Raw genomic sequence first — 26,593 nt, 5'->3', positions numbered from 1 at the left:
CCTAATGTTTTTAAACACAACCACGGGGCCTTTCTTCCTCTTTTAATGGTCTAAATCATGAAAACATGGTTCCGTGGACAAAATATGGGTCGCATCTGTGCCAGCAATGATTCAAATTCATACCAACATTTACTATTCAAAACAAACGTTAATTATTCAGTGGTGCTCATCAGCAAACACACCTGTTCAAAAAGATGCAAATCAAGTCTTGAATTAAAAAGGAATGTTTGAAAACTCTGCGTCTTATTTCATGCATGGTTGATTGCATCGGGTACTCATCACGTTCTTATTCATCATCCACGTTCTCCAGAAGAATAAAAGTCCCATGCCGTTCGCAGCTGTCTTGACTGACAGCAATAAGATGAAAACGTTTCTAACAGACGTCAGTGTGGACCCACACTATATACTGTACTCACAGAATTTATTGCTAATTTGAAACCATGAAAAGTGAGAGGTAGTTGTGAATGTAACTTGATGGCTTATTAAAAGGGGAACCACGACTAAATGAAGTATTCTAACATATTGCCGAGGAAAGCCCAATCCATGAGCTCCTCTCTCTCAAAGCCAGAAACCACAACGGAACGTCTCAAACTTGTGACCTCATCAAGTATAAAGTGGGGAGCGGAGACAATGGAAGAAGGATTTCTTTTCTTCTCGTAAATAGGCATTTTCTATTGTAGTTTTGAAACAGGAAATGTACTCGGATACATTCCCGTGTCATCTGTACCATCTTTCTCAATTCATTGTTTAAGTAGCAGTTATTTCTACTTTATACTTAATTGCATCAAACATATGAGTTTTAGCGCTCTAGTTTATGGAATTGGGAGAGTTGTATTTTTTTGGACCGTCCAAAGGAATAACATGCATGCATTTTTAATCTTTAAGTCTTGATTCATCACTTTACGGGAGAACAGGTATCTTCACCAACTTAAAGTTTAATCCGATGCAATCTTCAATCCAACTTTCATAAAACTCTTTGTGTGACATTTAAAGCTGTATCAAGTAATCTGTGAAGTCTGAAATATTCTGATATTCAGCCCTGATGTCATATTACTTACATGGTTAGCATCCAAATGGAGTTGTCAAATGCATGTTAAGTAACCATACTGTTTTTTTTCTCCGTTCTTTTATTTCTGTTTTGGTCTCCACCATCTCGCAGAAAAGAATATACAGGTTATAAAGGACTTTAAATCTTATAAGTGTTTCCAAGTTTAATCAGAGTGTATTTGTACAATTGATTTAGCATGATTAACAAAGTAATGGGCAGTCCACTTGCTCTTGTGTTTCTTTCCATATCGGGACAACTATATATGATAAAAGGCAGGAAGAACAACAGTACATTTTGGCAGGATTTATCCCGTGACCACCTGTGCACCTGGTTTAGGCTACTGGTTGCCTAACCGAGCTCAGACAGGGTTTCTTTTTCAGTCGAGAAGCCTACAAGAAGAAAACAGGCACCTGAGATAATGACAAAATATGAAGTCCATTAAAAAAAAAATCTAAACATCCATACCTGAAGCATTATATTGCTGTCAAACTGGTTGTATGTTTATTCGTTTCTGAGGATTTTTCTTTTGGCCAGGTAATCTCACAAGGACTGCCCGGCCAAAAAATACCAAATAAAAAAAGAACAGACCAATGAGATAAAAGCAAACAGATCACACAACATGTAAAAAATAAATAAATAAATAATCATTTCATAATCCATCTAACAATCATGTATTTAAGAACTTCTACAACAGCTTAATTAAGGTAACGATCAGGTCAGGATGAACATATCTCTTCTGGAGTGACAGAAACCAGCAGAACACCATTATCACAAATCCCTAGTCCTAAAAGTCAGAGTGAGTACATCTCAAGTTAACAATGTGTCACCGAGTCCTCACTGAGCAGTAGATGTTTGTGTTGTATTGGAAATACAAGAGCAGTTACAAGGCCTCTGAAACAGTACTGAAGCTTTACAGCATGTTAACATCTTAACAAAAACTGGGATGGCGCGCCTTCATTCTAAAGAAAGTGGCTCACCCGGTGCATACTTCAGACATTTGCTGCTGCCAAAAGACTGCCATGATGTCTTGTTGGCAGGACTGACTCTTCCACACACCATAACCGGGTCTGACACATCTATGGGTAAAGAAGAACTGAAATCAACATGTATTTTTGCTTATAAACCAGCATAAATGGGTTACTGTTATGACTTGTGTTGAGCGGTCCAATACCTAATGCACGCACTAAAAATGGCTTATCACTAGACTTCACACGGACACACCGGCAGTCCCATCTGTGATTTGAACACATACGTTACTCTATGATTACGTAATTTACGGTTTACAGCCTACCGTTTTCTGTGAGTTTTGACAGCGTGGTCATTTATTACAGCTGATGCTGGCCAGATCCCCTTCTTTCTATAATGGAGGACACTCACTGAGCTGTGGATGACCCAGGTGTTGAAAAGCATTGAGTAGGGATCAGCGCTAAGGTTAGAAAACTAGGCTAATTAGCTTCCACTTCCTGAGTAAAAAGCTAGCTACCCCATCAGCACTATGTGGGCTTGTTGAGAGAGAGGGGAAACATCTCTCATATTTATATGTGTGGGCTGCAGGGCACTATGACTGTTTCAATAAGTAGTGCACTACGGAAGTTGACAACGTATCTCCTAGCAACGCCTGCTCCCAAAACTCAGTGGGAGCATCTATGTTCCCAGGGTCCTATGTTGTCAAGGTATTGTGTTCCCAGGGTCCTATGTTGTCAAGGTATTGTGTTCCCAGGGTCCTAGGTTTCCAAGTCCCTTTGTTCCATGGGTCCTAGGTTTTCAAGGTCCTAGCTTCCCAGTGTCCTAGGTTTTCAAGGTCCTAGCTTCCCAGTGTCCTAGGTTTTCAAGGTCCTATTTTCCCCGGGTCCTATGTTTCTAGGGACCTATGTTCCCAGGGTTCTGTTTCCACAGTCCTATGTTTTCAATGGTCTTTGTTCCTAGGATCCTGTTTTCAAGTTACTATGTTCCCAAGTTCTTATGTTTCCAAGGTCCTATGTTCCCAAGGGTCCTATGGTTCTAAGTTCTTATGTTTCCAAGGTCCTATGTTCCCAAGGGTCCTATGGTTCTAAGAACCTCTATCCCCAAGGTCCTAAGTTACCCAGGTCAATATTTTGTTAGACATTAAGTCAACTTTTCCCAGGGTTCTATGTTCAAATCCATGCTGTGTTCATTCTGACGAGTTTCCACAATATCCCGTGTCATATTAAGCAAATTGACAGGTTCCCATGCCATGTCTTATGACTGGAGAAGCCTTCCCAGGTTGTCAATAACTACTTATTTTAGCCCAAATGATGCCAAAAGGACCTGGCCACGTGTCCCTGTGTGACGAGTGGGTTGGGGGAAGGTAGTACTCTGGGGACATAGGACCGTAGGAACAAAGGAGCACGTATGTAGAACTGGGGAACATAGCACCCTTTGTCATGTTCCATGAGGCATAGAAATCCTAGGAATATAGGACGATGGATGTCGGTTAACCCTCTACCCACGAAAGGACTTTATCCTTTCTCGAAGATTTTGCACATTACTTGAATATCGTTATAGCTTATATTTCCTTACACAAAAATTGGGTATTACAATTTCAGTTTTACTTTAACATGAAAAAGCTAATTGAATTAGTATGTTAACAAGATCTAAACAACTATACAGCAATAGCGACCTGAAGTAGGCCAATGTTAGCTAGCTATTATCTATTATCTAAACATAACATCGGTCTGATCTATCAGGAATAAGAATGACTGCTTGGCAGTCAGAATTATACGGTCCAGCTGTACAAAATAAAATATGCTTACAAGTCTGTGTTTTTTTTTAAGAGCTTTCATAATGAAGGAATGATTGCCATGGGAAGTATGTGTTCCCATGGCAATACAAACAGTGTAATAACATGATAAGATCATTCAGTGGGCTTTCTTTTTGCATTCCGAAGTTATTAAGTCCTTTCGTACTCAGTTGACAGCTGTAAAGTCCATATGGCTAACAGGGAAAAAAAACATTTGCTTCGCAGTCTATTTCTAAAAACTACAGCTCGGACTAGAATCTATGAGTGGCATGCAACGCGCGCCACATTGGCATGTGCAACTGTCCATCAAACATGTAGAGCAGTACGACGTGTGTATCGACTAACATGACAATTTCAGTAGTGTTTGAAAATTGATTCTTAGTAGTGCCTGAATTCTACGGAGATAAATCAGATGGAGCACAGGAAGTAGTGTAAGGAAAAGGATTCGCTCTCCTGGGAGGCTCATGTGTGCTTTCAATACCACGTATTGAAAAGTGTCGTAGCTGCTACATAAAAGAGCGTAAGCACACAAAGCAGGAACGTTCTGACAGTCCCCATCGATCCATTAGTGTCGAGTTAGTCTTCAACACTGAATCCGTCCATTCGTTCTCAGTTCTTTCTTTATATCCAGTCTCTTCCAAGTTCTTGTAATATTCGATTGTTCAGACTAATACTGTAATTATTGCTTGTCTACGCTATGAAGTAAGTGTGCCTCACTAAATCATTGATTTTTCCACAAAAATAGAAATAAAATAGGTACAAATTTGAACGCTTCTATCAGGTGAACAGTTGGTGGAAGTGGGAACAACACGCCGACACTCATTCGACGCACATTCAGCCACACTGGATTGTTCGAAATGATGCCGTAATCACACAGAACTGCTGCGTCAGACACCGGGACACAAAAGACACAGGTTAAGACTTTCACGGACCGAAGCGCTCGGCCAAACGCGTCCTCCAGGCTCGCGCCGAAGCACCGAGTGTGTTGCACGTCACACCACCGTGTGTCTGGAATTCTCGTTCTCGTTTCTGGCCGACGGGGGAATGTTCCCGGTGAACTGGCTGAAGCTGGCCGCCCTGCACCTCGCCCTCGGCACGCCTCCGTCTCCGGGCAAGCCCTGCGTCGGACCCGAGGGCAGGGTGCTGAAGCGGCCCGGGAGGTGTGAGCCGTGGTTCGGGTGGAGCGTGTGGCGGCCCGGGTGGAGGGTGTTGTCCTTGGAGAAGAGGCTTTGGATGAGCTGGAATTTCTCCTTCTCCTCCCGCAGGAAGACGTCGACCAGGAGCTTCTTCTCCCGTTTGAACTGCTCCACGATGGTTTTGGGAACGTCAGGGATCCCCCAGGCAACAATGAGGCTGAGGAACATCACCAGATTCTGGAGGGAGGGAAGAGGAGAAAGGACTATGTGAAAGAGAAAAAAGAGACGAATGGATAGAATTCCTATGCTGATTTAAGGGCACTGATTCGCATTGGACATGAGAGATATTTGTGTCATGCCACACTGTTTTTGAGTCCTGATAAGAACCTTAATAGCCTCTTGTATTGTCAGTGTCAGTGACGGGCCAAACAATATATTATACACAGTATCTGTACTTCACATCTCTCCCCCCACGCCGTCACTGCAACCCTCCCGCGCTCTCCTAAAAATCTCTGATCTGGAAAACTTGGGAGAATTGGGCCTCATGCCAGAATCACTCGAACAAACAGAGCAATTCTCAAGTGGCTTGGGCGAGTAATTCAGGAGAATTGGCTGCTTTTCACAGATTTTCCAGCATTTTGAATGTTCTCTTCGGTACGAGTGGGTCTGGCCTGTCGCAGGAGTCAAGTGCAATGAGTTTGTTTCGATAATGGATTGTATATTTCATTACTTTGAAGGAGTTTGAAAACCCTGTATACATTACACTGCATGATTCTGTTGACATCATCTTGTTTGACTTGCATGAGGTCCAATGTGTGGAATTTCTGGAACTCTGTTCATGTGACTCTTAAGAGTGATTTATCTGCATCTGTAACGACGGGAAAACGTCTCCAGGACACATGAACTGAGATGACTGAGGCATCTGGTAATATTCCCAATCACATTGCGATCCACCTAATTAGGAAAAGAGTGGCCCAAACATATGCACACAAAATCACTCCATGTGCCTTTTTATGGTTCTTATTGTTTGGTGCTTTGAACTATGCTGCAGAGTAATGAGAGTGAGTGTCGGTGAAGCTTCCCAACCGGTTAGATGTCTTACTCATCTTTGTATTTTCTATTGCGTCATGTTGTGCTTTTTAACGCTCTTAAATGTCCGGAGCTGCCTGACCAGCTGATAGACCAAACACAATGAGCTCATACCTGGAACAGGATGACGAAAGCCAGTCTTGCAGCCAGGACACACCAGTACTGTTTGGAGAAGGTGTACGCGTCCGAAGACCAGGGGGGTTCCCTGTAGTCCTTGTACCTGGGGATATGGAGTGAGGGAGCAAAGAAAATGGAGGAACTCGAATGTCACTGTTTCATCCCTGGTGGAGCTTTGCTTTTACCCAGTGGGTAGTTAGCATGAGCAGTTTCATGGTTAAACACTGAAACAAGAGCACCACCCACAGAATCACACTGAATCAACCATAGACTGTATAAGAGAAGTGGACGTTTTCACCGTGACACCGATTGGTTTGTGGACTGACCCTTTGAAGCCTTCGAGTTTGGCATTTCTGCCGTTTGCCATCTTGTTTTTTGGCCGTTGACATCTTGGCCGTTGACATTACCCAAGTGCAACTGAACAAGAACAAGACGCTTTCAGTGAACACACACGGTGAAAGGGTTAAAGTTCTGAGAAAAAAAACAGGGACCACTCCTTGACCGGACAACGCCATGGTAGCGACTTGTCAATCACCTTGTAGCCCCGCCCTCAAGCATACCCTGCTTTGTGGTCTCTTCGACTCTAAAAGGGACCATCATTTACTAAATGAACACCGTGCTGTATTGAAGAAGACTTGAAACTAGAGATTAAGACCATAAACTCATGTTCATAATGTTTAATGAGGGAATACATCAGGAGACTTCTTCTTTTATAGACTTCTTTTCGCAGCCAGATGAAGTCATTCTTTCAGAGGAAGAATGCAAGTTTAAAGAGTGTTCAGCATTCTCAAACCTGGAGGTTTCTGTCTGGAATCAACGGATGAAGCCAGGAGGTCACCTCCCACACTGTTTGACTGACAGCTGATGGATGCAGCGTCTTTCCTCCTCCAAACTGTGAGCCATCCTGATTTATCTTTCACCTGCATGCATTCAAACCTCCTATTTCCTCCACTCAGCTTGAGACCCGACTCAAAGTGCAATAAACTTTATAAGGATTCCTTTCCTTTGTTTCCTTTACAGGAAACACTCTAAACAGCAGAACAACTGGAACCACATGTCGTGGGAACGGCTCAACAAGACAAATCGAAGAGAGAAACAAGAGAAGAAGATAAGTGGACAAGAAAGAGGAAAGGAACAGAGGCAAGAGAATGACAACGTCAACCATATGTTTTGGTAATAAGAGAAATATGAAGAACAATTTGAGGAAGTTGAGTATCTAACACACGTCATTCTTGAGCCAGTAAGCGGTTAGTCAGTTATGAAAAACTATATTTTGGCTATGCTTTGCTGTCTCACTGATCCAGAGAGCTAAATCATGAATGGTTCCCATGTTGGCAAATGGAGTGTTACTAATAGCGCAGACTGATCACAGTCCAAGTGGTTCACTGGTGGACTGTGAGAGGCCATTAAAAAATGAAAACACGTTGTAGTAATATAACCAGTGGCAGTCGGACAATTTAATTTTGGTTTTTTTTGAGATTTGGACTCATGAATAAAACAATGCAGTGTCTCGGTGGTCAGTCAGTCTGTGACGTGTCCAGGAGAAATACGCTGATGCTGCGTTCTCCGTCTACTCGCTAAAGAAATGAATGTGAATGAAAACAAGATTAATGAGCAGAGAAGATCAAGCGAATTAACATTTATGGGGAAACATCTGTGTTCCTGCGGTTCTGGAGAGAGATTGTTGAATAAGTTGGAAACTGCTTATAGTGATCATATGTCTGGGTCCAATTGAGTATTATTATTGTTATCTGGTTTTAAAAACAACAACAACGTATTTCTCGTGCAGATTACCATCTAGTTGACATTTATTAATTCATTACATGAACACAAACGGATGAAAACAGACTTTTCTATTTACTGGCTTATTTGCTGCCTTTCCCCTCATCGAGCGACGAGGAGGGTCATTATCAACTCCAGCCTCAGGCCGAGAGCTGGAGAGCAGACGTATCGTGGGAGTAAAGTGAAAAACTAAACCAGAAATGTAATGGACCATATCCTACTGGAGTTTCAAACAGTTTTTTCCATACGTTGTCATGTGTGAAATGACCCAACATGAACACCGTCAGCAGACGACCTCATTAAGCAAATGATTTGAACAGCACATGTATAGGAATCATTTGAGCTCAACACACAAACAAATACCCGCCTCCAGATTTACTGTCCATCCCGCTTCCTGTGCATGAGCACGAACGCCCCGCCCCCTGTTGCTGATTGGCTGGAATAGTGTTTTGTGGTTCGGCCTGTTTGTTTCCCATTTACAGAACCAGCACACAGTACGGACAGCTGGCAGAACGTGAGGAGAAATTCACTTTCCTTCGTCAATCAAAAGCAACTCTTCAGCTAAGTTGACAGCTGAGGGGAATCTGACATAATCAAATGTATTAAAAAGCCAATGGACTTATTATCCAGCTATTAGTCTGTACTGTAGGCTACAACGCTTCCTGCTGAACAGCAGAGCAATACTGCGAACTATGTACAGATGTGTGATTTAAATATGACTTGAAGAGTGCAAAATGAAGGATCCATGTACTACTTTTAAAAGAGTCCGTCTCTCCCTGTGGGAGTAAGTCGAACACACAGCATTCCTTTCAATGCGATAGCGGGGGGACATTCATCTCATCAACCACTGAATGTGCAGAAGAGATCAAAGAGATTGAGATTCATAGTCAAAGATGTGCATCATGTGGAGCGACCTACTATACATAGAGCTGTCTTCCAGTCAAAACATAAGTCGCAAGCGGCCATTACGGGTTCAATCCCATTATCGCTTAACAGAAGGAAGCTGCTCAGTTGCCAAATATTAGAGTAAAGGTACAAGCAGCATCGAGCGGGGTTCGGCCTCCATAAAGCTGATCAATTTGGTCTGAAGAGACTGATCCCGCCATGGTAAAGTTCCATCTGCTCACGGTCAGACACACCAGTGAAGTACACGTGGGCTCGTAGGAAGAAAGAAACCACACACCAGGGCAGACTTTACGGTTGGTGGGCAACCTGGTCGCTGTCCGTGGTCCTGACGCAACAGCGACGCGACATAGTGTTGGACAATAATCTTGTTGTTTTTGCTATATTTTTAGAAAGATACACAAACCTTAAACAGAGGGGGCACAAATACAACTCATGCGGTTATACTGCCAGCGACACCTATAATGTTTACATCAGGCCCACTCACAGGAAGCAATGTGAAGCTTTGAAAGTATAGTGTATATGGGTGTGTGTGTGTGTGTGTGTGTGTGTGTGTGTGTGTGTGTGTGTGTGTGTGTCTGGTGGTCAGTGCCGAGTGACAGTAAAAGAGAAATCGCGGAGCGTACATATTTGTTTTACATCATAATTCATAATTAAGCTATTAAGCAACACATTGCATTTAGACATTTATATGCTAAGTATATATAGGGAGGATGTGTTTATAATTGTATTAATCAGCCTTATCAATACTGCCAATCATGTTTACATTGGGTTCGACCACGTCGTCTGTACCCACGCTTTGAGCTAGAGTGGGATTTGTGTTAAGCCACGCCCCTTTTCTCTGTTCACACTGTGCTCGTGTGGAAGATGTGAATAGAACTAACTATACGTACGTACGGGTACTTATTTGGACATATCCTGCACGTGTTGTGACCATTGGTCCGATTCAATTCAATTCAGTTTATTTTGTATAGCCCAGAATCACAAATCACAAATTATCCTCAGAGAGCTTTACAATCTGTACACATACGACATCCCTGACCGTTGACCTCACATCGGATCAGGAAAAACTCCCCAAAAAAACAGGAAAAAAACTTTCACAGGGAAAGAAGTGAAGAAACCTTCAGGAGAGCAACAGAGGAGGATCCCTCTCCCCGGATGGACAGAAGCAATAGATGTCATGAGTACAGATGAACAGCATTTACAGAGTTACAACACATTCAATGAATATGACAGAAATTATGAATAATGAGTAGTAGGCTTGGACCATGATCCAGATAACCACGGTTGTTGACTTTGGTGTATTGATGTGAGCCACGGCCCTTTTTAAAGTTCATCGTTCAAATTCAAAATGAAATAAGATATCGAAAAGATTTATGCAGAATAAGTCCTGTTCAATAATGATCTGACCTAAGTTTTAAGAGGACGTGTTAAAAAAATGTTGCTCCCAAAATTATAAATGGTGGAAAATCTAATCAGGCGGACTTTCGTGGTTCTTTTTTAGAGCCCATTGAGCTGGACGTGTGTGTCCAATTTCAAGTCAATCCAATTTGCGGTGTGAGGGGCGGAGCCTTTCCAAAATAGCATTGATTACAGCACCAACACACGGCTGGTTGGAGTCATAAAGTTATTATATGAGTAAATCAGGCGTCAACCTCCAGTTCTGACAAGTGGAGCCAATGTGGAAGTGACGTAAACTTGAATTATTTCTACTTCTCCTCTGGTTGCAAAAAGAAGTCAGATTGTATGGAAGTCTATGAGAAAATGACTCTACTTCTATGAGTTTATGGTCTCAATCGTTAGTTTCAAGTCTTTTTCAAAACAGCATGATGTTCAGTTAGCAGATTATTGTCCCATTTAGAGTCAAATAGAACAGGGTATACTTTAGGGCATGGCTACCTTGTGATTGACATATCGCTACCAGAACTATATATGACGTCTCCACCACGGCGTCACTTCTCCACGGTCCAAATACTTCTGTTCACTGGTTGCAACAAACCAAGACAGCGACATCAAAGTCCCACAGCGTCGGACTCATCATGAGGAGCACACTTGTTCTGACAATTGTGACACTGAATTAGGAGTCTTTACTGCATGCAAACAAATCCACGAAGAGTAGAGGTCGTGGAGGTCGTGGAGGTCCAAAGTACTATAGCTGTCAGTGTTAGTCTTATGCACAATCTGCATTTGTATTTGTTTATATATTTATCTTCAAATTTGCTTCTTATTTTGATAGAAAGAACTGGGAATGCAGGGAGTGCAGATCTCACTGGAAGCTGTCCTTTACAGCGAACACACAGCAATCGGACATGTCAGATTAATGTGATGGATCAGATCAACGTTTTAAATTGAGCCAATTGACACACACACACACACATTCCTTTGGCCCTAAAATAGATGAACTGTCCTGATTGTCCCACTAAATACTTGACCGGCGGTATAGAAAGGGAGGGCGAAATATGTGTGTGTGCATTGTGTGTGTGTCAGCGGGGCCTTATGGTGTCTGATTCCTTCTCCATATACAGTCATGAGTGAGGAATGCTGCCCGTAAGAGTCGGCTCTTCTCTCCCTCTCTTACTTCTTTGATCTATTCATCTTCCTCTCACTCGCTTGCCAATATTTCACGGTATTTCCGTTGTGGATCAACTTCTAATGTGACCTAAACTGCAAGACAAGACCTCAAACACCAGCTACTTTAATTCCAACTTGCTGAGGTGGACTCAATTTTGTGAAAGAAATGTCTGTCCCCCTTTCTCTCTTCCTGTGTGTGTGTGTTTTTTCTTTTCTTGTTCCGTAGACACTCCATGTTTGGTTATAATTGTGCAGCTCGGCAACAACTGGAGCATCTAACTCCATATTCTTTCCAATATATAGACCAATGAGATTACAGTTAGTATGTGAAAGACTTGGGAATGTATGTGTGTGTGTGTGTGTGTGTGTGTGTGTGTGTGTGTGTGTGTGTGTGTGTGTTTGTGTTTGTGTGTGTTCCTGAGAGTTCCTGCTGCCAACACAGTGGCCCCTGGGATCCTGAAATATATTTACAGACAAACAAGGGTCAGACCATTCCCATCCGTAAAGTACACACACACACACACACACACACCCACACACACACACAGACACACACACGGTTGCTGTCAGGTAATCACATCCATGACCCCTAACAATAGTATCTTTGTGTCTGTTGCGTACGCCTTTCACAGTGTAGAAGTCCAGTTCCGCTCAGTTCATTACGCACTAGAACGCTTATTTGCCCGCGTTCCCATGAGCAAAAGTCGTGGATGGTACTAGTCAAACCACTCCCTTCTTGGTACCACCTTAGCCGAGGTCTCAAGCGAGGTGAGCCGATACTAGACGGTGGAGTTAAAACCACCCGGACCACTGATGGATCAGAGAGAATCGCCACTAGCGCGACACAGGACGTCCTGCACGAAGCCGCCATTTTAAAAACCTTTTCTACGGTCAGAGAAACAACACAAATTCACATCCAACATGTTCCAGACTAGGGTTGCAAAGGAGCGGAAAGTTTCCGGTAAATTTCCGGAAAGTTTCCACAGGGAATTTTGTCTCGGGAATTTTGAAAAAAAAAAGTTTATTTGCAAAAACATATAACAGGGAACTTAAATGTAGTTGAGAACAAGACTATGCACGCCTAGCTCAGCTGGACCCTGAATGCAGCTGGTTGGGAACATTGTCTGCCAGAAACATAAACGTTTTTGACCGTCTTTGTCATCAATGCTGCGTCTGAACGTTTCAGCCCTATGCCCGCCAAGTGTGAGAGCGCCGAGTTGCGTAGAGGCCAAGAGCGGTATTGCAGACAGATAGAGATTTCAATTATAGCTCGCAACATATTGAAAAAGATAACTGAACTAGTTCATTTTTTGGAGCTGTGAACTTAGTTCAACATTTTGAATTATGAACTATGAACTGAACTAGTTCATTTTAAAATTTGTGAACTATGAACTGAACTAGTTCATTTTAAAATATGTGAACTATGAACTGAACTAGTTCATGTAGAAAGTGAACTTTCCCAACACTGTTTGTCATATAGCATATTGATTACTTGGTAAACTGAAGCCATGTTCATTTTAATACCAAGTTTATTTGTATACAGTAGACTGACTTTTTACAGCAGTGAGGAGGACGTTGATGAGATCCAGGAAGAAAGCATTTAGACCTGAAAGGATTCAGGGAGGTGGTGATCATAGGGAATACACCTTTTTTATTCAACATTCATGTTTTTGTTGTTCGATGAAAGAATAAAGTTCTACTCACAAAATGTCAAAAAAGTCAAAAATGTCATTTTTAAAAGTTGTATTATAAATGTTTGCATGCATGTCTGCTTATGACAAGGTAAATACAGTTAAATTACCCCCAGATTTCCAGTTTATTCCCGTTAATTCCCGTGGAAAGTTTCCAACTTTGAATATTCCCGGAATTTTGCAACCCTGTTCCAGACTGGTCTTTGGCAGATAAAGGTCAAAATATTAGTACCCCAGGTGAAAGAAAAGTACACTTAAGTACATTCAATTTAAGTGTACTAAGTATATTTTTCTTTTTACTTAACGGAACTTTAGATAAGTACTTTAAATACACGTAATACTAAGTGTACTTGTTTGTACTCCTGTGTGTGTGAATATGACACACATGTAATTGGTAATGTCTGATTTATTTGAGAAACCACCAACTGGTAACATTGAGATGATGGTAAGTCGTGGCGTTGACTTGGCCAATGTTAGCTTGCTTTTCACAGATGAGGTAACAATGAGTAAAGAAGATGGAAACCATGAGTGTAAATACAGATCATGAGGAGTAGTCTAAATGTCAGTCAGTGATTATTGACTTTAGGTATTAGAGTCAATTGTACGTTTTCTGTGAAGCATAGAATGTAGTCGGGGCCGGTGATGTCAGAGGGAGGGCCGGTTGGTGATGGAGGTGGGCCGGTATTGGACCAGCTCAACCCCGTCGGACTACCGATTATTTTATGTTAATTCTTTCCATGGGCAGTTCAAAACTAGTGTGTCCCATATGTTCAGAGACCGTGGCAATTTTTACTCAATGTTGAGACAATGTACTCACTCCCATCCATATTACATTTCTAAATCCAGCCCATATTGTACTTTAATTATTATTATATTATCAGCGTATATATTATTTATAATTCATCCTGTTTAATTTGAAAAATTACTATTAATATTGTTGGGATGATTCAATTGAACTTTCTTGATTTGTCAGTCAGTTGTTAACGACATACAGACGTTGATACTACAGGACATTTTCTCGAACTGGACCATAATGAATTTTAATTGAATACCCCTGACCTAGAGGAATATTAGAAATTACATGATCATCCATCACTTTATTCCTCGGCTTTGACTTGATTTCCAGGTGATGAGAGCTACTACAGGGCTGTTTCCCTAACTCTCTGAAGGAGGCAAGAGTTAACCCTCTCCTGAAGAAACCCACTCTCGACCCATCTGAAGTCAATAACTACAGACCTGTCTCTCTCCTCCCCATCCTTTCCAAAACTCTAGAGCGAGCTATCTTTAACCAAGTCTCCTCCTTTCTTCACTGTAACAACCTTCTAGACCCCCACCAGTCTGGATTCAAGACAGGCCACTCAACAGAGACTGCCCTCCTTGCTGTCTCTGAGCAGCTTCACACTGCTAGAGCAGCCTCTCTCTCCTCTGTCCTTATCCTTCTAGACCTTTCCGCTGCCTTTGACACAGTGAACCACCAGATCCTTATTTCCTCCCTCCAGGACCTGGGTATCTCAGGCACCGCGCTCTCCCTCTTCTCATCCTACCTCACCGTACACACTTACCGGGTAACCTGGAAAGGATCTGTGTCTGAGCCTTGTCCTCTGACTACTGGGGTCCCTCAGGGTTCAGTCCTTGGTCCTCTTCTCTTCTCTCTGTACACCAACTCTCTTGGCTCTGTCATTCGCTCGCATGGCTTCACCTACCACAGCTATGCTGACAACACCCAACTGATCCTCTTGTTTCCCCAAACTGAAACACAGGTAGCAGCACGAATCTCTGCCTGTCTGACCGACATCTCTCAGTGGATGTCCGCACACCACCTGAAAATTAAACCGGACAAGACTGAACTTCTCCTCCTTCCAGGAAAAGGCTCTCCGACCCACGACCTGTCTATTACCTTCAACAACTCAGTGTTGGCTCCAACTCTGACTGCCAGGAACCTCGGAGTGACGCTCGACAGTCAACTCTCCCTGACTGCCAACATTACCGCAACAACACGCTCCTGTAGGTATATGCTGTACAACATCAGGAGAATCCGACCCCTTCTCACTCAGAAGGCGGCACAGGTTCTGGTCCAGGCTCTGGTCATCTCACGGCTGGACTATTGCAACTCCCTCCTGGCAGGTCTACCTGCTAATGCCATTCGACCTCTACAGCTCATCCAGAATGCAGCTGCTCGACTGGTCTTCAACCTACCGAAATTTACCCGCACTTAAATGGCACTTACAGATAGTATTCTGTAGTTTAACGTTATTGAAGAAATTATACTTGCTTGATTCTTGTTGTTCTGAGTTTGGACTCATGGTTTAATGCACTTATTGTAAGTCGCTTTGGATAAAAGCGTCAGCTAAATGACATGTAATGTAATGTAATGTAACATCAGCTCAAGAAACAAGCGCTGCCTTGATATTAAGCAGGTAGAAGCCTAGAAGTCTTGCTGTCATAATACTTTTCAAAGTCTTATCCAGGAAGAGACAATGATTTGCAACATATAAAGCTGGGTTAAGACACAAGAGTGTGTGGTTAACCCGTCCGCTCTCTTGTTTTTACTATCCTTGATTTATCTGTTTATGTTGTGCCTTTGTTCTTTGCTTTGTTTAAATCCCCGTTGAGCTCTCGGGACACATATCATTTGATTTAAATCCAACGAACGTGAGAACATGTCACCAGATATAGACACTGAAACTTTGTCTGTGTACCTCAAAGGAAAACTTGACTATGAGAAGATTCAGCTCATTTAAAGTATCTGCTGAATGCAATGAGGTTGATGAAACAGAAGGGGCGTTAGCCCGGCGCTACTATGAGCCGCGCAGGGCGGGAGTCATCGGGTCAAACCCTGCCCTGTATGTATTTTATTCTATTTAATGTTTTGTACTATCTGGACCTTGAGTCTGAAATAAAAGTTTGAAAGTAACAGAAACTTAGCAGCTAAGCCCCCCAGCAACAAAAGCCAAGCAAGTCCTTCCAGCTGTCGACAAGAGCTCTGCATTAAATGCAACATGCACATACATTTATTTATTTCCTAAAATCAAGACCAAATTTCCCCTAAACCCTGTGATATTCTTGCTTATTTATCGGACACTAACCATGAAAAATGTTGCTTTAAAAGCAAGAGGAATATTGCAGCAGTTAACAGACAAGTTGTTATATATGTTCACATTTGCAGTTATTCTCGATCATATTCTGACAAGGAAGTTATTGTGAAGCTTGGATAAGTTGGCATGGTTAAAACAGTCCTTTCATATCCAATCAGGTGGCTTACATTCCAACCTCTTAAATCATTTTATATAGACAGTTATGGTGATAGAATCTCTCTCCTCCCCCGTTGCACTTATATTCTAAGTGCAATTAATTTGCTAAATAAGAAACAAAACCCAAATCAAACGAAGTTAAAGATGAATTCCATTGATAGGCTTCTGTTGTGGACATTTTCTATAGATATCACGATAATAATGTTATTGTGAATTATTTTTGCGACGCTCATCGTGCCGTGACAATGGGACATCGAGACAGGTCTCCTGTCACTGGGACTCAAACCGATGTAGTGCTGCTGTTTGGTTACTGCTCATAGTTTACCAACATCTGCATCTGTGCATTGTGAATACAGTAGAGTGTCTGCAGTTAAGTACAGTGGTGCTCTGCCCACTGGCGCAGAAACCTTGTTCAACTTCCTCTGACTGTTGTTTTTAAATGTAATGAAACATTTAATACCTTGGTGGTTGGCCTGTGTCCCACCATCCATATATTTATCCTCCCATCCAACTACAGTGGCTCTCTCCTTCCTTTCCTTGCTCTGTTTTATTGCTACATCTTTCTATACTCCCCTTTCCTTAGCTTCTGTTCAATAATAGTACCCCCCCCCCCCCATCTCCATTCCCTGTCCATCCATGCATTCTTTACTACTTCCCCTCCCTCCTGCACCAATTCATCCATACAACTAGAGTTAAAAAAAAAGAAATGAACAGGGCGAACAACAACAAAAGAAAGAATTTACTGTCTGGAGCATCTGACATACTTTGAATTAAATACTGAGTTGAATCGGTTGCCCTAAGCAGAGAACCCTGTCTGGATACAGTCTGTACGTACACGACACAGCACGCCACACACACTGCAGAGACACACACCCTTCTGGGAACATTCTCCAGCCAATTTCACGCCTTCATTCAAGGACTTTGTCGTGTTTCCGGCGTGACGTACCACACTCCATTGGCACAAAGACCGTATTCTGTAATTCTTGTAATTATTAGCTGTTTTATGTAACAACAGGCCGACTTCAGTCTGTGGGCGCCGGCATCCATGACCTTTTCTTCTACAGCGCTCTATATTTATTATTATGAAAGAGATGCTTGCCACTGGCATGAGTGCAATTGCAAAGATGGTACAATAGTGCACTGTATTTCTACATCTGTAAAATCATCAACTCCAAACCATTTCAGGCCTCAACTTGTGTGATGTCTCTCCTAGATGCAGAAAGGGCATCTGGGCATCCATAAAGGGATTACCTGTGTGCATCAAGTGCTGTAATTTCATCTCTTACAAATGTAGAACATGCAAGCAATCAACAATAGCAATTATTACTCATCAAATGCATCAGTCCTACTGTATATAAATAATTGGCTATAACACTATATGTGGCTTTATGCAGATGATATATTGTTGTATGCATCAAATGCTGATGTCTCAATTTCCCATTAAACTCGCTGAGTATTTTGGTACCTGTTAGGATACAAAACAGAAAGTGTGATGTTCTTTTAGAGTTTCTGGCGAACAGTGAAGGACTGTATATTGCATCAAGTGTGAATGTAAGAAAGTGCAAATGTTGTTACGGTTGTTGCCAGATGGTTTCTCCATATGAATAAAGGCTTGGAAAGAAGGAGAACATTGAGTTGGAGATGGACTTCATCACCAACGAAGAGACAGAGACCTCCTTCTGTTAGATGAGATGGACACCAGCCTTGAAATAAGCATCATAATGGTAGCTATTTGTTGTTGATACAGAGACTAGAGCGTGTTATGTAATAAAGCCAAAACTATGAGCTAATGGCGAAACAGAGCGATGTATTTTTTATCCATTTAGACAGAATCCCCCAAACTGAATGCCTCAATTAAAATAGATGAACTGACTTGACTGTTTTCTTGAATGTACAAAGTACTCAACTGGCAGTAAAAAGAAAAATATCAGAAAACAGAAAAAGTTTGGTCTGTTTGAGAAACCTTGCAATTATGTTTTAAAATCGAATTGTCTATTAAATCGACTATTTGGGTTAACCCCTACAAATCAGTGAGTGTGCATCTATTCTTATTAACCAGCTGGCTTTTTATCATAAACGACGAATGAAATTTGAAGGATTTCTACCAATATCCATAACTTGTGAGTGTGTGTGTGTGAGTGTGTGTGTGTCTTTACCGGCAGACGGTGATGCTCCCCTGCTCTAGGTTCTGCGGTGTCGTGCCGGGTTTAAAGTTGGACACGTTGAAGTAGGAGAGCGTGTGGTCAATGAAGCCGTGCATGGTGCCGGTCTGACTGAACATGTACTGGTAGACGAGCCGAGGGATGAAGTCTGATGTGAAGGAGATCACAAAGGCCTCCGGAGAGAAAGAGAGAGACAGAGCACAAACAGTTTCAGTCATGAAAATGTAACATGTATCAACAATACGCAGAGACAATTTGTAGAAACTGGTGTCAATGCCGGGTCAAACTGTTCATTTTCTGAAGTTTAAAAGCAAAGTGCTTGCAAACAACATATTGTAGAGATGTATGTAGTAATATTAAACATACTGTACACACATACTGGAGAAATCATCTAAGATACATGCACAAAAGGGGAATTGCGCTCCCAGCTTTCCACTGCCTTGAAGCTCCCGGGGCAGCTTAACAGTTTGTATATGTGTCCAATGCCCCATAAGCTCGAGAATAAATAAAAACCTTCGCTGCTTGTTTTTCTTAAACCACACAAATCTCTTTAGTATTAAAAGTAAACGGAATAGGATTTGGTTCACTGGCCAAGAACAAATCCCAAGCAGAACTTTCCTGACTCTACAACACACCTTGACCTCGACAGATCAGTCCTTTAAGGTGCCAGTACACATGCCAACATGTGAATAAGGGGAGCACTGGCCCTCCAGTAGCTCACAGCGGGCGCCAGGCTAATGGCACCCGCTGTGAGCTACTGCTACAAACATTTAATCCAAAATACATATTATTTTTCGTACTATTTATCAGTCTCGATTGTTTTGGTGCGAGTAGAGATTTCTGCCTTCTCCGCAATTATGACTATTTTCATGCATTTCTTGTGCATATATCTGCCTTCATAACTAATTCAACACGCCGATTGGTGCAGGGACATTGCATTAATACTTACATTTATGATGACTGAGAATTTTCCCATTCCACTCAGGATGTTGTACCATATACCTAAAGAAAGAAGAGCAAGAGAGAGAGAGAGAGAAAGAGAGAGAGAGAATGGTTCAAGCGATAAGAGGGAGGTGAAGTACATCTGAGGCTAATGAGAAGATCATTGGTTCTGCAGGAATTTGGACAAATTATTGGACACATGTTGGCCTGATGTTGGCTTAATGTGGTGAGACGTTATCGGCTAGACACACTAATTTAATTTCATCTGTACTTAGATTTGATGGTAATCCATCCAATTTATGTCAACCTTATCAGGGGACCGCCACTCTAATATTAGGATTCATCCTAATATTTACAAAATGTCATGGCAGTCATCCAATTATTTCCGTATGGACAAATCGCGCGGCGAGAAAAGGACTTACTGTATGACCTTCAAAAGCTTTTGGGTAAACTCAAAACTGCAAAGAGGTCTTAAGTTAAAATGACGGCTGTGTTTGTTTCCCACATTTAAGAGACATGAGCTTTCTGCAAACAGCAACAACTTGACATTATTGAGGAAATATTCCATACTTATTTTTTGTAGGTTTTTTTGGGGGGGCATATAATGATGGTTTTTTAAATGTATTACATTGTTGTTTGGCCCTGAGCTGCTCCTGGGCTGTATTGGCAGTTTGTATCTACAAAACCAAATCAAATCGGGTATTCTATATCTTAGTTTATAGCCCTGGTTGTACGGGAGAATGCGGTAATAATGAGTAAGTGATGCTCTGTGTATTAGTCGTTTCCTTTCGGACATGCGTCTCGCCAGCTTACCAATGTCTTTGGCGCGTACGGCGACCGGCCTGCGTAGCTCCGTCACAAACTTCTTGGCATCCAGTCGGATCTCGATGACGTTGTTGAGCAGAGCGAAGAGCGGAGCAAGTGGGAACGAAGCCACGAACAGAGAGACAAAACCAAACTGGATGACTGGAGAGAAGAGATGAGAGAGTCAGAGTGGTGTCATTTGGCCCAAGTGAGTATGTTTAATAAGCCCTTTCATAATCACATCTGTGCAGCAGGCCGTGTCTACTTCGTTGCAAAGTGCTTCCCCTATTTTTGCGGTTGCCTCGCAGCGGAGTTTGCAGGCAGAAGCGGTGCTTTATTATCACTTCATTCTTTGTCCAGCTTTTACTCAAAGCGCATCCCTGTTGGAGGATTTTGAGCCTCTGAAAAGGATGTTCAGTACTCTGATGAACAAAGAATGTGTTCAAGAGAGAAAGACATGTTCGGCCTCAGAGGTTCCCTTTGAGGTAACTCCAGATGTGCCGGTCAGCCACTGGACGTCAGGTTTAGGTTATTTCTACTACTCTGGCTGTTATGGTTGAATAAGTAATGCGAGGCACTGGAGTGTGAGATAACTATATAATAATGAATGAATTATGCAATATTCTCCATGTTTACAAAACGGCTGATGTCATGTGATGCGAGATGCGTTACAATCCCCGTCCTGTGTTTCTCTTGAAACGCATCTTTGTGCGTGCTCTACGATGGTGAAGCTGGCATTAATAAACAAAACAAAAACAACAGCCATTTCTGCCGCCATGCGAGAAGAGGAATCCGCAACACACAAAACACACACACACACACACACACACGTTTCAAACCGCCGCCAAGACGCCGTCAGATTGGCCAGGAGTCACACTGTCTGTCCACACTCCCTCTGAGGCTCAGAGGCCTTTTAAGGTTGAACACTCCACTGCATCAGCTCAACTCAGTGGCTTTTTTCTTCTTCTCACAATTAAGCAGTGTGTGTGTGTGTCTGATTAGATAACCCAGACGCACAACATCCGTGGCTGATAGTTAGAACCACAGTGAGTGAGAATGTATTGGACAGTACATCACACACAGGGCTCCAGACTGCATTACTGGGAGCACCAGTGATGTGTGTGATACACGTGTTTGGTCCTCACTGCAGCCCAGTACACAGCAGAGGAGAGACAAATAGTAATAATAACTTTATTCATATCGCACCTTACAAAGTGCTTTACAATAAAACACAATTAAGGTTACTTAACAGTTGCAACAAATCCGTGAAGATCCTTCAGAGAGTTTGCCTGCATTCAAACACAACACTACATAATCATCGTTCCTTTAACAAGGAGCAGCTCATAAGACTCGGCTGCACGGTTTATTATTTGATGTTTACATTTTCTTTTCAAACTTAATTTCCCAACACATTGTTACTTCTGTAAATTGCCTATTTATGACCAGAACATGTATTTCAATAACACAGTTAGGGTGGGAAAACAATTATGGGTGTCGAATAAGTGGGGCGGCGACATTTTGCGCTGGTGCGCCTCCTCGTGGAAAAAAGGTCCGCGTGGAGCACCGCCACCTTCGACTGTGGTCTTTAAAGACGAGTCCAGGCTTGCCACTCCAGCTGCCCTGCGGCTTCGGGAGGGTCAGAGGTCAGCTGCATTAAGGCTGCAACTCGTGCAGTATAATCCAAGTCTGATTCATCCAGATGCTGACTGCTTCCCAAACACATGCATCTTCACTAAAGCCCTACTATGTGTCTTATGCAGAAATGTTTTGAATAGTAAAGGTTTCTTCAGCAACTCAATTAATTGATTTAACGATCGCAACCGCTTTCACATCAGCGCTGCTTACGAACTTCCAATAAATGCTCAAAGCCACAGTCGCCTGCTCCCTAAGAATGTGGAGAAACATGAGAACGACGAGGCGGTTCGCCTCACTTTCGGCGGATGCAGCGCCTCTGATCAGAGCAGTGGAACCTAAGCAGTGTGGGAACGGGGGTTTCCAGCGAGCCGGAGACTGGCGGCCTCACCTCGGGACGCCGCGCCGAGACAAAGAGCGGCGGGGGAAGAAAATACGACAGCGGAGCGGGCGAGCGCTAGAGGGCAAGCTTAGAACAACCCATCCAGATCTATGTGAGCCGAGGTTGACAGGGTTCACACACACACACACACACACACATATGGATTGGCAAACACACAAATAATTAAGCGCTCAGAGCCAATTCATACACCTCACAGTGTTTGCATGTAGTGTTCAGACATTTCTTACATTCCTCGCTTTGCCCTGCAGCGGCATCAGCTCTTCTTCTCTTCTCTCTCCTACCCCCTTTATTTGCCCGTCCTCGCTCTGTCCTCATTGCCACATCATGGCACAGCTTCAGTGTTGGGTTTAAAACTGCAGTAGGACACTAACGTCGGTCTGGATTCCACAAAGAAGTCTCCAGATGGTGTGAGTAGTGGTAGTTTTTGTATCCAGGCTCACAGCCCGTTGCACCAGTTCACAGCTTCACAAACAGGTGTTGCTCATCACCAAAGTCAAGCTTGTTGCTGCATGTTTACACTTTAGTTGTTTTTTACAACGCTAACTTCTCTAACTCTGTCCTCCAGTAACCTGGAAACTGTTAGGAGAGACGGGGGTTCTGGAGGAGCTGAAGGACAGGAAACACCGGTGTATCCTTTGCCTTTTAGGCACCCGTGACGTAAAAGAGGCGTGACACAGAGCTAGAATAATACATAATAACACTTTGGAGGGACTCTACAGATTAGATAACTGCTCCTTTTTTATTCACAGGTTGTAGTTATGTACAAACTTTCAGCCCAGAGCCTCATTCCTTTATGACATTTCACCTGAATTTTATTTCTCAGAATTACAAATAACTTGTGTATTCAGTGGAGCCTTGGAGCAGTTATTAGATATCATCAGTGTGCTGACGACACTGTTGCACAATGGTCTGAAGCCGATTATGGACATCAAAGCATTACTCGAGGTTCTGATGATTAGTTGGTAACTTTAATACAATTAACTTTTTATCAAATCAAACTTCACCATATCCGGACAGCATGAGACACAAATCTGGTTGTGTAGCATTACTGTGTACATGTAGAAACATCTTGAAAAGTTCTCCTTTTCCTGTACAGTTGATATAAAGAGTTGTTACTTTTTCACATTCAGAGCATGAACCTGACTTACTGTCTAGAAGTCAATACAAAATGATAATATTATGCTTCTTTGAACTAAATAAAAGGCAATTCATGGGAAACATGGAAGTGTTTAAATCAGCAATGTTCTGCTTATTGATACTTCCTCAGGATGTTTGACCTTCACCGTGCAGAACGCAGAAGTGTGACACGAGAAGGCTGTTTTGGCATCTGTGTTTACATGAATCTGTATGTCTGAAACGATTTTGCGGCCAGCCGATGTCCAATATGCTACTTAAACTGCTCACGGGCTGCGATGTGATCTGTAAGTGCAACATTATGGACAAGAGTCTCAAAGAGAAGTCTCGTTCTGAAACCTCGCGAGAAGAAGACGTGTTTCTGAAGAAGAACACGTCGTGCAGAATACTGTTTCACGATATTACAATTCCCGACCGAGACTTTGACACAAAAACAAAGAGACAGGATCGAGTGAAAGGGAAAGTCACGCCATAACGTTACGTAACGTTTCATTGATACTGGAGACGCAGCAGTCGGTAGCTCTCACCAACTTCACTTTTCTTTCCCCAAGAAACGTCATAACTGATCAGCTGTTGGTTTGTTATGACTGCATTTGGTTGTAATCGTACAAAAGGCCTCACTAGTTGTGTGTGTGTGTGTGTGTGTGTGTGTGTGTGTGTGTCCTCAGACATAACACCTGTAGCTCTTTATAGCAACGTTCCCCTCTCATGCAACTGGCACTTTAATGGAGGAAGAAACATGTAATTTTATTCTCCCTTTTTTCATTTTGCTCATAACTACACTTCTTTTTAAAATATCCATTTTATTTAGTTGTTATTACAATTGTGCTTCTTCCTGCCAGTCTTTGTCAGGATGAAACTTAATGGGCTTCTAGGTAACCTTTGAGTTCCAGGGTCTATGTGTGCTAAAACCAGTAAGGACATACTGGTAGCTCCAAGCCGGGCCACTCAGTTCATAACAGAGGGTGTAAAAATTATATTCCATGGCTGCAACCATCTAATGAGCTACAACTTGTTAAATACATAAATATGTCACGCAATCTGTGCCCCGATTACAGCCCGCGACAGATCATGAGAAGGCCCCGCTGCAGCCTTCTCCGCTGGCTCCTTTTGTCCGTCCTTCTGTTCCTCCTAACCATTCCTGAACTTTCTCCACAGAGCCGCTCACAGGCCTGTGCTGTAGAAGCGAGGGGCGTCAGTTGCGATCACATTCAGACAAGCGGAGGAACAACAGCGGGACCTTCCTGTTTTCAACTCGAAAAAGAAACGGCTGAAAAAGCAAATAGAAGTCTGGCGTCGGAACCAAAGACGACGGCCGCGGTGAACGAAGCTGAAAGATATTCAAAATAAAGTGTCACCGGGTAATTACTTGCTGGCCTTAAAAATCAAAACGCGCCGATTTAAGTACACAGCTGAGACTGATTATCTCTCGTGTTTATGTGCTTTGGTTTGTGATGGACACGAGTGTAAATTAATTACCGTGTATGCAGAGTGAGTGCACTTTCGCATGTGGACGAATGCAACAAGTCCTCGAACTAGAAATGACAAAATGTGTTTGTTGTGACGGACAAGAGTCATTAATATGCTCCTCAGTCCAGCTGTTCATTTTTACCTGACAAGGTCCTCGCAGACACAGATGACGCAACACCTGCACAGGAGCACTCAGTCATTTTAAACCTACGTTGGTGTGCGTGTGCGTGCAGACTCACTCATCTCCATGTATTCAGGAGTGAGGCCCTCAAAGGGAGCCAGGGCGTAGTCCAGGTTCCACTGCTGCGGAGGCCTCTCCTCCTCCAGCTCCTTCTCCGCCGGTCCTTTATCCTTCAACGCGCGCGCCAGCTTCTTCAACTTCCTGTCGGGACAGAAAGAAATACAAGTTTCAGAAGGTAAGTCTTCCTAACGTTTAATGAGTAAAAGTGTGAAACAAAAGGCAATACATCTAATCTGACATAAAGACATGTATACAAAACAGTGAATATCGTTCACAAATGTAATGTATCCGTGACTAAAGAGTTGACGTGGCTTTTTCTACATTATTCCAGGACGTGTCAGAGTTGGCCTTTTTTTTTTAGGCTAGATTTGCTCAAACTGTCGCTATATCCTCACAGAAGTCCCTAACGCAGCTGTCAATCACTGCTGGTGAAGGTCATGAACTCAAACCGTCAAATTAGGCAGCGCTGATTAAATATGAATAATGATTCCTTCACTGCATTTCCTATTCCTAAAGTTAAACTTTCTCTTGCCAATGGCCTTAGGGGCACTAAGAGGAAGTAGAAGAACTTCATTTGTTGCTAGATTATCGGTCTCATGCACCAGAGTCAGGTTATAGTGGGATTTTGAGCAAATATGACAAAAAGTAATTTTTTATTAAAATGACCAACTGCAGCTTTAACAGCAGTCTGATGTTACGTCATACCAGAGTAGCTCTCATTTGTTCAAGGTAAGTTGGATTGAATTTAACATTGAATTTAGCATTCATCAAAAGATAAAATTGTGCATCTTTACTGCAGCTGGAATTCCACTTAAAAAGAAATGTGCCTCAAACGTACTTCCCAAGGCACTGGACCTGGGTGTTAATCGTGCATGTGACGCAGGCTGGTGCTGGCATACAGGATGTGCACTCGGTAAACTCAATATTTACAACACACATATATATGTGTGCGTGTGTGTGGGTGGGTGTGTGCATGTGAAACCGATGCGACTGTGTTTATTGGGCAACACATTGTTGCGCGTGGCGGTGTGCGTAAGTGTTGTTGTGAATGCAGGTTACTGTGTTTACTGCGTTAATAAAAACTCTAACAATGCATTATTAATGTGGGACATCTCATAAAGTACACACACTTTCCTTTTACATGAACTACACTGTTTTACTGCCAGGTCATGTGACGTGTGGTAAAATGCGAGGCCTCACTCAAAAATGTAACTGGTTAATGTGCCAGTTAACATAAAAGCCTCCGGTTATTTCATTCAAACTGCAAACCGCAATATTTTGAATACGAATGTGAAAGCAGTTTAGATGATTGCCATTTGCACTGCAAAGCTGCTTTTCACACTCAAATATTGCACTTACATTCATCAGGTGGTCAGAAACAGAGTCGACATGGAAATATGGAGGCCGTCTGCTCGATGTGTTAGTAGGTTCACCAGGTAAACCACGAGTACCATCA

At 42.5% G+C, this 26,593-nt stretch overlaps 1 protein-coding gene across 1 annotated transcript in view; it reads right to left on the bottom strand.

Annotated features, from left to right (window-relative positions):
* Positions 1–4,801: 4,801 nt before the first annotated feature.
* ano2b (anoctamin 2b) overlaps positions 4,802–26,593 on the bottom strand; it is a 54,771-nt gene continuing 32,979 nt past the window's right edge. The window contains exons 21-26 of the mRNA XM_034526197.1: positions 25,136–25,278; positions 20,267–20,419; positions 19,461–19,513; positions 18,506–18,684; positions 6,149–6,254; positions 4,802–5,182 (exon numbers count right to left, since the gene is read on the bottom strand). Of these exons, the coding sequence (XP_034382088.1) occupies positions 4,802–5,182; positions 6,149–6,254; positions 18,506–18,684; positions 19,461–19,513; positions 20,267–20,419; positions 25,136–25,278 (1,015 nt within the window). The remainder of the gene's footprint in view (positions 5,183–6,148; positions 6,255–18,505; positions 18,685–19,460; positions 19,514–20,266; positions 20,420–25,135; positions 25,279–26,593) is intronic.

The sequence above is a fragment of the Cyclopterus lumpus genome, chromosome 23 (genome assembly GCF_009769545.1).
Source record: "Cyclopterus lumpus isolate fCycLum1 chromosome 23, fCycLum1.pri, whole genome shotgun sequence".
Classification (NCBI taxonomy): domain Eukaryota; kingdom Metazoa; phylum Chordata; class Actinopteri; order Perciformes; family Cyclopteridae; genus Cyclopterus; species Cyclopterus lumpus.
The sequence above is the reverse complement of the archived record's forward strand: the minus strand, read 5'-3'. Positions and strand labels throughout refer to the sequence as shown.